Raw genomic sequence first — 12757 nt, 5'->3', positions numbered from 1 at the left:
TTACTAGATCACCTTTAACAAATTTATCTAATTTGCTCATGCTAGCATGTCCAAGTTTTCTATGCCATAACCATGAATCATTTTCATCTTTAGCTACCACAGATACATTTGAGGAAGCAATATCATCTAAATGCACCATGTAAATGTTTCATATTCTATGTCCAGCAACATAATCATGTTTGATGCAATGTAAACTATTTTACAATCATAGGACTCAAAAATGAAATTGTATCCTTTATCACACAATTGACTTATACTAAGTAGATTATGCTTCAACCCATTGACATATAACACATTTTCAATTAAAATGGAAGAATTGTTACCAATTGAACCGACTCCTTGTATGTGGCCTTTGAAGTTGTCACCAAAAGTTACTACTTCTCCACTTTTAGTTTTAGGATCTTTGAAACGGTTCTTGTCACTGTTCATATGTCTTGAGCATCCACCATTAAGATACCATGAATTTGAGCTTACATTTTGGGACTTGTAGCAATGCTCCTCTACCTACAAACATAGATTATATTTTTATTTTTGGTACCTAAATTGTTTTGCTCCATAGGCATTAGTTCTCAATAATCTAGTCCCTTTGGGTATCCATTTTTATGGGATATCCTTGTCCTTAGTAACAAAGAGCCCTTTAGGGAACCATATGCTTCTAACAACTTTCCCATTACAAGTTCTTTGGGGACCTCTATGTTTGTATTTTATAAAGCTATTTTTCACATAGTTGGATTTTAAAGCTTGACCTTTTTGAAATTGGTTTGATCCAACTTTTTTAAAAGAAGCTTTGAGATCATCAAGCTCATTTTGATGATAATCGTGAACTTTAGAAAGTAAGTTATGCAAATCTTGATTTTTGTTTACAAACTCATCAAGTTTGACTTGCATATCCTTTATCTTACTTTCAAGTTCATCATTGGTCTTAGATAAGAGATCGTTTTAATTTTTCATTTTTGAAATATTTTTCTTATTCTTTGAAAGCAAGATCTCAAATTCTAAGTCCAATTCATCATAGGCCTCTTGTAGTTCATCAAAGGAATATTCATTTAAATTGGATGAATTAGAGGTTACCTTCGTTTCTTCCTCGATGGCCATAAGACACAAGTTGGCTACTTCTTGTTCTTCTTCATCGGAGCATTCTTCATCACTCTATGTAGCTACATGTGCCTTTTGTGCCTTCTTGGTTGACCTATTCTTCTTCTTCTTCAATTGAGCACAATCAAACTTGATGTGTCCCAATTTCTTGTACTCATAATAAATGACGAGGTCCTTTTCCTTAGATACATTCTCGATGCCCTCATTTCTTTGAAATCTTCTACCTTTTTTAGACCTTATGAATCTTCTAAATCTTTTGGAAAACATTGTTATTTATTCAGATTCCTCATCACTAGAATCAATCTCTCCCTTGGTAGACTTGAGAGCAATTTAGACCTTATGAATCTTCTAAATCTTTTGGAAAACATTGTTATTTATTCATCTTCCTCATGACTAGAATCAATCTCTCCCTTGGTAGACTTGAGAGAAATCTCAAGTTTCTTTCTTCTCCACCTTCTTCTCTTATTGTTTATTCTTCTTTTGAAGTTTCACTTCGTTAGTGAGTAATGATACGATGAGTTTAGAAAGGTTGTACAACTCCAAATCTTTAGCTTCTTTAATAATGGTTGCTTTGCCTTCCCAATATGAAGGCAATGGTGTAAACATCTTTTTTACCACTTCTTCATTGGAATACACCTTCCCAAAGCTCCTTAAATCATCAATGATGATGATAAAACGATCTAACACCATTTTGATGTCCTCATAAGCCTTTATTTTGAAATTCTCATAATTGAGAGTGATAATTTCAATCTTCGATTTCTTCACTTGTTATGACATCAAGCTTGTCCTAAATAAATTTTGACTTTGAGAAAGAAGATACCTTACTATATTCATTGGGGGCTAATGCACAAAATATGATGTGCATGACCTTTGCATTGAGTTGGATGAGTCTTCAGTCTTCATGAATCCATTCTGACTTGACCTTCAGTACAACAAGTTCTCCTTGCTTGGAAGGAATTGAGACTCACAAAAAATGCTAGAAGTATATGGGTGGCCATTGATGAATTGATTGACTTATTCCAAGGATCTTCTCAATATGATGTTAAGCCTTCCAATAAGATTAGCCTTGATACCAATTGTTGAGTCAATCAAGAGAATAAAATAGCAAAGAGGGGGTGAATTGGCAAATAAAAACTAAATGAAAGCTTTTTACAAGAGAATGAAAAATTTGACACAAGCAATTTTAAAGTGGTTCAAATTCTTCAATGAAGTATACATCCACTATCTTAGCTTCCACATTAAGGATTTCAACACTAATTTGTTCAAACCTTTTAGGATAAGGTATAACCTTACAACACACTTAGACTTATACCCCAAAGTCTCAAGTGTACAACCCTTCCAGAGAAGAAATTACGAATATAAAACTTAGAAAACCTCACTAAGAATGTTTTGCACAATTCAAGAACAAATAAGAACACTTAGCAAATAAAACAAATGAGTACAAAAGTGTTCTTTGAAAGCAAAAAAAATATTGAAAAATGTTGACTTAATTTTGGCTCAATGTGATTGCTTTAACTTTCTCTATGATTTCTTGTCATCACATATGACTTGAAATCTTATTTCTATATCGATTCTTTAAATTCTAGTCACTTGGGTTATTGTGGGAGTTAATAGAGCTATAGGAATGAAATTTCCCGCAATAAATGTTTCCCAAACACCTTGAGTACCGATACTCGAGCTTGGAGTATCGGTACTGCCTACATTAATTACAAAACCTAGTTGTTGGTGAGAGGGGAGTATAATTACTCCACTCTATGTATCGGTACTGATATTGATACTCATAGAATATCAATATGAAAATAATATACTGGAATTGGTGTTTTTTCAAAAATTTAAAGGGAGTAGTGATACCAGTATCGGTATTGTGGGGTATTTTTACACATTAGTATCAGTACCAATATCGATACTATAGTGTACTTTTACACATTAATATCAATACCAGTATCGGTATCTCATGAACATTATCAATAATATTCTTGCAATATTGGTACTACAGGGTTAAAAAATGATTTTTGACTCGATCAAGATCTGAAACCCTTTGTAAAAATGTTTGAAAATTTATTTTCAGTATATTACTTGAATTTTCAAAAGACACTACAAGAAATTTCTACTATTGTGATAAATTTAATTTTCTCAAAATTAATTTTGTCACTGTTAGTAGTTTTTGTGACAAAACAAATAATCGTCGCATTAGATTAAAAAAAAGATATACAATTATGACAAAAGCTAAAATAGTCGTAATAATTTGTCACAATTAGTAAACATGTGTAACATATGGTGACAAAATAAACTTTATTACGAATTTTTGTCACAAATGTTTCCCTCCAATTTTTTAGCGCCAAATTGAAGGCATATAGTGACAACTTTTATAACTAAAAGTTTTAGTAACCATGACAAAAAATTATCACAACAAATAATGAGATTTAGATTTGTTGTGACAAATTTTGTTTGTAATTATATATTTTAATTATAGTGACAAAATGTATAGTCACAAATGATTATCTCTAATTTTTGGAACAAAAACAAAATCATATAGTGACATGCTTTGTAACTATAAGCTATAATTATTGTTACAGAAAAATTTTCACAATAAATAATGAGATTCAAGTTTTTAATAAAAACAATGTTTGTCATTATATGTTTTAATTATAGTGACAAAATATATTGTCACAAAGATTTCCCTCCACATTTTTTTTGCGTCAAAAAAATCATATAGTGACAAATTTTATAACTATAAGTGTTAATAAATATTACAAAAACATTGTCACAAAAAATAATGATATTTACATTTTTGTGAAAAATTATATTTGTAGTTATAAATTTTAACTATAGTGATAGCATATATTAATTGACATAACTATTTTTCTCCACTTTTTTTTCAAAAGTTATATTGACAATTTTTATAATTATAATTTATAGTTATTGTTATAGAAAAATTATCACATCAAATAATAAAATTAAAGTTTTTTGTAATAAATTATTTTTGTACTTATATATTTTAATCATTATGAAAAATTATACTATCAGAACCATTTCTTCCTATTTTTTAGTGTAAAAAATGTTATATAGTAGCAAAATATATTGTAATTAATAAAATTTAAGTTTTTTGTAATTAATTATTTTTGCAGTTATATATTTTAATCATTATGAAAACTTATACTATCAGAAATATTTCTCTCTATTTTTTGGTGCAAAAATGTTTTATAGTAACAAGTTTTGTAACTCTATGAAATATTTATTGTTATAGAAAATTTATCACACAAAAATTCATTTTTTAATTAATAAAAGATTCAGGGGTTTTATTAAAAAAATTATGTTTGCAGTTATATATTTAATTATAATGATAAAATATAATTATTATTAAAAAAATGTTCTAAAAATTTAATTTTTTGATAATATATATATATATATATATAATTAAATGACATTTCCAAATAAAATATAATAACAAAATATATTATCAAAAAGTTCAAGGGCTTGTTTATTTATTAAAAAATCATTATTCGAAATTTAAAATCTAAAATACACAAAAGATAAAGTATAAAAAATAGTAAAAATGAAAATTAAATTGATAAAAAAATTGATATATATATATTGAATTGAGAATAAACAAGTTAACTTAAGCCCTCAGGTAAGGCGGTATGTGTAAGTCTTTAACAATATATATTAATTATAGTGGGCAAATTTACTATTAAATTTTTTACATTAAGTTTAGGTAAAATTTACTTACGTTTATCATGTTATATTCACTACAATACTCTTCTTTGTTGTATACATATTTTTAATGTTTTTTTATTATACAGTTTCATAATGGTTAATGATTGAAGCTATTGTTAATTGTTTTTCCCCTAAGTTTGAGGGTCACATTGGATGCAACAGTAATTTGATGGTCAAATTGATTTGTTTGAAAATGTACAAGAGCCTTAGGTATCTTTTTTTTCTGAAAATTAATATAAATTAAATAAATATTAATCGGGTATCGATGACCCGAAATATGGGTACCTAGGTTTTATGGGTACCCAACTTATGGGTGCCTACATATTACTGGTTGAGACGTACACCGAGTTTTTGACACCCAAAAATTTCGAATACCTGAAAAAGCGAGTACCTAGATATGAACATCCATAACTAATATAGATGGTAAAAATCATGTATTAAATTTACTACGATTATTTTTATAAACTATAACACGTTAAATTTTAACCATAAATTATTTTTAATACACGAATTTTATATGCGATTTTTATCATTTTTATGAATAATTAATATTATTATAATTATTGATTTGTTTTATATTTTAATATTATGTGAATCTCTTTAGAACCATCATGTTTTGAAGATTATACTTTTATTATTATTATTATTATTATTATTATTATTATTATTATTATTATTATTATTATTATAAGTAGATATCAAAAGATCCTCTAATTAATAATAATAATAATCGTACTATGCGTTTAATAGGAGTGTATTTTTTGTTTAATATTTAATTTATTACAATAATTTATATTTTATTATTTTAATATTATATGAGTCAAACAAATAGTTGTGTTATGTTCTTAATAATATTAAATTATAATTTTTTAAAATAAATAATTAATTTAGGAGGGAAATTTCCCTCTACTTTATTTTAAAGGAAATTGATTTTTAAAGGGAAATTGGTGTTTTGAGAAATTTATTTGTATTTATTTTATATATACTTTTTGAAAACTCGCAGTTTAACCGTTTCATGCCATTATTCCAACTTTATATTTCTTCTTTCATCGTTAAGGCAAAAAAAATAAAACAACGAGTTTTTTCTTTGATATTATGTCTAATTACTCTAGTAGGGATTAATTTAAAAGAAATTTAAACCTAATGATTTGATCTAAAATTAAGATTCTATGACTACATTGAAAGGAATATAAATTACTCAACAAAATTAAATGCAATTAAAAAGAACCAAGGGATTAAAATGTAATAAAATAAAAAGACAGTAGTTAATTAAAAATAAAACATAATGCCATAAAATAATGACTACATTGTACTAAAACAAAACATTGATCCACGATCAAAAATTATAAAGAAACATATAGTGACCAAATTGGAAGAGAGGAACAAAAGTGACCAGGTATAAAAACAAGTAAGACTACAAGAACCCGATTTTTAATTAGACCAAATACTTTAGGAGAACACAAAAACCCTAGTCTTTCACGCGTGTTGTTTTCACTTGGCCATTTCTCTTCTTTGCGCCGCATCTCTCTCTCATTCTCTTTGACACGCTTATTCAATTGACATTGCCCCTTCCTCCTATTTCAAAAATCTTAAGTAAGATGGCTTGTGATGTGCCAGGGCTTAGAGGGGTCGGCGCCAACAACGGTTGCCTTTACTCGACAGTACATGTTCGCTTCGCTCACTAAAAACAAGCAAGGGATACAACCAGCTTTCGCTTCCTTGTGCAGAGATTCCCTTCCTTCGCTAACTCGCTGCTAATTGTATGATGTACCTTGCCCTGGTGTATCCAGGGATGCAGTGTAAAGGGTTCACTGATGTGATAAACCATACTATTCACTATGATGCACAGAGTTTCATGATTAAGGAAACGAAGGAAAACTTCTGTAAAAGCCGGAAACAATTTGCCAAGGAGCTGCTTGACTTTGTTGACTACCAACACCAGCCTGATTTCTATCAACCGCCGCTACACAAAGTTGGAGCGCTGCTTGAGGGAGCCTTCATTGCTCGGAAATTGCAGGAGTTGGCAAGTTACATGCAAGGGGATGTTAAAAAGAAATGAGAAATGATTAGCGAGGTGTGGATGGAAATGATGACTCATGCTGCTAGTCATTGGTCATGGAGTGAGCATGCTCAACAGTTGAGGCATGGGGAAGAGCTGCTCACTCAAGTTTCCCTTATCGTGGCACATCTTGGATTAAGCACAAAAGTAGGCAGAGATGACGATAAAGGTAATGATTCCAATGCTCTCCCTCCATTTGATCCTTAACATCATTTGATTAATTCATTCTAGCTATATATGTATCCTTAAGTTTATGTTCTGGTTTATCATTATAACTCTATTTAAGCACTTCAGATCTTCAAACATGTAATATGAAAAAGTATAGTTAAGGATGGATCGAGCCAAGATGATTTCTTATGGAATGTGTCATTTGGTATACTCTGTTGAAACTTGGGTTGGGGTCCCTGTCCTTCTTTCACTTAGGCAAGACGTTGTGAACGCTTGACTTCACTGTGCGACTACTCTTGTAAAGGTATAAGCAAAGCAAAAAAACATTATTCAACAGAAAACATAGTATGGTAGTCGGCTTCCTCTATGCTGAACTTGGACCCCTAACCCCCAAAAAGATTAGAACACTCTCAAGTCTCCCTCTACTCCCCACGGCTGGGACTCCTCAGATCCAATATTGTTCATAATCAAGGAAACTATGGTTTAACCATTCACTGGTAATTGTACTTTTTCTTTTTCCAATGGTTATTTCCTGAAGAATCAAAATAAATTAATTCCAGGGAGCCTCTATCATTTTACCAGCCAAGCACAAAACTTATCCGTTCCCCACGCAGGATGCCGATCAAACAATCATGCTTCGTAAGCATATCTTTCAACTTCCCACTAGATGTTTATAAAATCATTATCTGATTCTTTTTTAATTTGTATCGATAGAAACATGGTACAATGGAGACTACAAGCAAATGATTGATGAAGCGGTTGCAACGGGTACCACTCCTGGGCAACCAGATGCTTACACCATCAACGGACACTTAGGCGACACGTACGGATGCCCCAACGGTACGTTCTAGCATTACTGAAACCAGATCAAATTATTTATGTTACCCACTCTATAATTTTTTTCTAAATTCATCCTTGCTTGCAGATACAATATTTCGTACGCAAGTTAATTATGGGTGTACACACCTTCTTCGAATCATCAACGCTGCAATGAATGAACTAAAATTATTCTCCATCGCAAATCACACCCTCACACTCGTTGCCCAAGATACTTCCTACGTTAAAAGGTTTACCAGCGACTATATGATGATCAACCCTGGGCAAACCATGGATGTTTTAGTTGTGGCCAACCAAAACGCCGGAGTTATTACATGGCTACTAGGCCTTTCTCCGATGCCGCTTTTCGGCCCATTGACTTCATTGCCATTGGAGTTTTTGAATATAAAAATAGTGTGGGTGGATTGAATGCTTACTTGGTGCAAATGTTGCTTCTCTGCCCACCCATAAACGAATCTAAAACCTTCATTTTCATATAAATTATGACAAATAACATTATTTCACTATCACTATAACAAATTATAACAAAATGATTTAGTCACAATAACACGTTAAATTTAGTCAAAGTAACAAATTACAACAAAATGATTTAGTCACAATAACACGTTAAATTTAGTCAAAGTGAACAGTTATATCAAATTTATTTCGTCCCAATATTTTGTCAAAATAAAAAATTGTGACAAATTTATTTAATGAAAATAACAATTTATAACAAATATTAATTTCTCATTATAAAAAATTATGACAAATAATATTCTTTCACAATAACAAATTGTAACAAAATTATTTAGTTACAGTAAAAAGTTATAAAAATATTTAGTGTCGAAATAAAAGTAGTGAGAAAATAAAATTTGTTGTAATGTCTTTTTGTCACGAAAACCTTTTTTGTTTGATGTTATAATTTAATTTAATTGTGACGATTTTTACTTTTTGTGATAAAATAAGTATTTTATTTTAACAAATATTTTGTCTCTGTAAGTTACATTTAGTAACGAAATAGCAACTATGACAAAATAATTTTTGTTGCCTTATGTATTTTCGTCACAAAAATCCTTTATATTTGATGTTTAAATATAAGTTATGACAAAATGTACTTCTCTTGACGAAATGATTAATTGATTGTGACAAATATTTTATTGCGATAAGTTAATTATAGTAACGAAATTTCATTATTGCAATAAATATTATACTATGGTAACGAACACAGTTTTGTTACAATATACTTTACATGACAAGGTTGTTCTAACAAACATGGTAACAAATAAAATTGGTCAGAAAAAATATATCCTAACAAATTTAGTACTTTTAGTGATAAATAATTTTGTTGAAACAATCTAAATTTCTTGTAGTGAGAGTAAGAGTAAAGATGAAGTTTTTTACTTTAAAAATATTTTTATATTCGAATGGTTTAATTAAATATAAGCTTGAAAACCAAATTAAAATAATCTTAAATTTTCTTTAAACTTATTTACTTTTGGTATATCAAAATCTCAAGCATGGTTCAACATGTTTAAAGAGGACCAGTTGGAAATAGACATGTACGATTCACATTGCATGTAATTTCTATGCTACGTTCCATGATTGATACGTGACCATTGATGGATCAAATCATGATTGATATTTCGAAGGCTGTTTTGATCCTATATGGATATAGTTGGTGGACAAAATTGTTATAAAATACCTATTGCATGATAACAAATTTTAAGCTCATAAGGTTATACATCTATCACGAAACGTATGTTGCCTAGGTGAAATATTGTTGGATTAAATCAATAATCATAGGTACATGTTTATAATGTATATTGTTATCATAAAATATGACATAAATTAAGTGACCAATTATGTTACAAAGTCATAAGGTATTAGAAGTGTCATGGAAATAAAAGTATAGCTACTATTAAAGTTGTATTTATAATTTGATGAGGGACATAGTTATATATACATATGATAATTGATTCTTAAATCAATTATATAAAGGGGTTATGGTCCCCAAGAAATAAAAAATCTCGTAATTACTCTTATGCCCGTCACAGAGTCTATTATTTTATTCTTGATGATTTGGCATGATTAGATCTTGAGTTATTTGTGTTCTTGATTTTATATTAATTATGTTTTGGTTCTAACAGAAAGATCACATATGAGTAAGGATTATAAAATTAAAGTATAACATAATAGACCCTATTCCAGAGAATATTATTCGAATAGGATGCTCCCGACTATGGACGAGATTGACATGATTTCGAAGTATAATTTTGACCATAGGGAAAGGAAATACAATTGATTTCTGGAATGATGTTTGGAAGAGGGAGAGAGATTTGGGGCCTTTTGCTAATAGTAGAGTTGGAGTGGATCAAGATGAAGGTCTCGAGGTGATAGTTAGAGAAATGGTTGGAGCAATGAGGAATGGATGTAAGAGAAATCTTAACATATATACTTTGTTTTTTAACTTCTTATCCTCGAATTGGAACATCCAGTTATCATGTGAAAGTTTAAAAAAGAATAAAAGAGGGAAAAACATTATTCTATTATATCCACACAATGGTGGTCCTTTGTAGCTTTCACATTCCTCCAGGAATATTCTTGACATATTACAAAACACAAATGAAAATTACAACTCCAAAATATCAAACAAATGAGACAAACACACACATATACATATATAATAACTAATAACTAATTTATTAATATTATACTTGTGCATTATATTATTCCGCAATTGCATTTAGCGTAATTGATAATAATTCATATTATATAAAATTTTGCAGTATTCATGTTATTTCGTGTTGTGTTTTTTCTTGTATTTTTTTCGTACTTAGTACTATCATATAGTATGTATGAAAGGAAGAAAGAATCATTGAAGTGATAAACAAGAGCAATGCTTAGTGATATGCTAATGTGTCCATCTTGTGTTTAACTGATATAAAATGGGATTGACACACTTTTGAGGAAATCTCTTTAAATTGAAAGGAATTGATGGTTGTGAGCATTAGAATTGGTCCAACATAAAAAAAATTTAAAGAAGATGCAGTTGGACCATGCAAGCCTACACTACAACTTGGGTTGCCCCAACATATGAAAATGACTAGGAATATAAGCATGAAATAAGCATATTTACTCTTGGGGGATTTGGACCCAACTCCTAAAGTATTATCTATTTCTATTTGATAGTTTTATCTTAAACAAAACACTTTTCAAGTATAAGTTTATATCTATAGTGAATTTTTTAATGGAAGATAACACAAGGATAGAGTTGTGATTAAATTATGAGGGAATAAATTGTTTTACTTTAAGATAAATAAAGTCTTTGTAATTAAATAATCATAAAATTTAAAGGTATTATGGTTTAATTTTAACAATTTCAATAATACTAAACCCATCAAGTAGTCTCAATAGTTAAAAGGAGAATTATTCTCCTTAGAGGTCCTAGGAAAGAGGTATAATCACCCTATACTGAATAAGAAAATAATTAAGAGTAACTAAACTAGAAAAAATTGAAGGTCATGATAAAATTTCATTTTAGAACTGAAAAGGTCTTAAAAATAATTAAACTAATAAATTTTTAGAGGTCCAAGGACTTAATTGCAATTATTTAAAAAATATTAATGGCCTAAATACAATTAAGCCATCAAAGTTTGTGACTAGTGTCTATTTTTGTGCAACATTTCATGAGTAAATGCTCCTTGTTTATTCGTCTTTACTACTGATTTTGGCATCTTTACACGATTTCTGCGCAGAGCAATAACTTCTGGAAAATGTGCTTAAAAGGCCTAAAAACTGTACTTTTTGTTCTGAAATCAAGGCTGGAACAGTGGGCATGAAATTGAGCATGAAATGCTGACATGACAGTGGGCTAGCAGCTTCTAGCAGGTCCATTCAGCAGCTTCTAGAAGATGGATGAAGGGCTGGAGCATATGAAGCAATTTAAAATTCAATTTTTTAGGATTTATCTTTTTATGTTTAGGATTTAAGTTTAAACAATTCCTGTCTATTTTTAGGGTTTTTAGAAAGATATAAATACCCCCCTTAGGGTAAGCCTAATGGATTCATCATTTCTTTAGTTTAATAATAATTCTTTTCTTCTATTTTCATGTTCTTTAATTTTCTTTCAAGCTGAGGGCTAAAGCGATGACTCAATCCCAACGTGAGGATTGAAAAACACTTAAATAACTTCGGAATATTTCTATCAATTTATGCACTTATTTAAAAAAAACATTTTTCAAAATCAAAGATTGACCTTGTTCAAGATGTTGTTGCGATTAAATGTGGGAGGAAGGATCAACTTATTGAAAGCACATTCGACTTCATGGTACACACTTGGCAAGATTGCCTTGCTAAGAGTGAATTGAGATCAAAATTAGTAGTTATTGAAACAACAATCTAATTCGGTCTTCACAAACTTAAACGCTTATTGATATATGACAATTGATGTTGATTAGACCAATTTACAAAGCCGGAATCAAAGATTGACTTGGGGATTCGATATACAAAGAAGAGTCACAAGGATTGCCCTTGTAGACAAAGTAACCGACGTGAATCCCAAAGGGAAAATCTAATTCGATGATCCAAAGGAAATTGAGTCACAAGGTTGATTTTACCATATTGAATTCTCTTTTAAACTTTGTTTTTAAATTTCCTTTTAATCTTATTTGAAATATTTTATTTTTCTTTCATCTATTTTATTTCTCTTCATCTATAAATCCCCACCATTAGTCAAATTCTACTCCATCCACTTCTTGGCTCAAAAATTAAACAAAGCACGAATAAATCAGGAAGTTTCTTTAGTCTCTGTGGGATTGATTCTTACTTCTCTTTTACTACATTAAATTTCCTTTATTTATTAATTGAGAAGAAGAAATTAAGTTGATGCGAACGACGCCTGTC

The 12757-nt window shown here is 29.7% G+C and overlaps 1 protein-coding gene across 1 annotated transcript in view; it reads left to right on the top strand.

The window, feature by feature from the left end:
* The window catches only part of LOC120144597 (putative laccase-5), a 28109-nt gene extending 19800 nt beyond the window's left edge, over positions 1-8309 (top strand). Inside the window, exons 3-5 of the mRNA XM_039158626.1 lie at positions 7600-7678; positions 7754-7879; positions 7965-8309. Coding sequence (XP_039014557.1) covers positions 7672-7678; positions 7754-7879; positions 7965-8284 — 453 coding nt within the window. The 5' untranslated portion in view covers positions 7600-7671 and the 3' untranslated portion in view covers positions 8285-8309. The remainder of the gene's footprint in view (positions 1-7599; positions 7679-7753; positions 7880-7964) is intronic.
* The last annotated feature ends 4448 nt before the right edge of the window (positions 8310-12757 follow it).

Source organism: Hibiscus syriacus, unplaced genomic scaffold (assembly GCF_006381635.1).
Source record: "Hibiscus syriacus cultivar Baekdansim isolate YM2019G1 unplaced genomic scaffold, ASM638163v2 tig00110890_pilon, whole genome shotgun sequence".
Lineage (NCBI taxonomy): Eukaryota > Viridiplantae > Streptophyta > Magnoliopsida > Malvales > Malvaceae > Hibiscus > Hibiscus syriacus.
The sequence above is the reverse complement of the archived record's forward strand: the minus strand, read 5'-3'. Positions and strand labels throughout refer to the sequence as shown.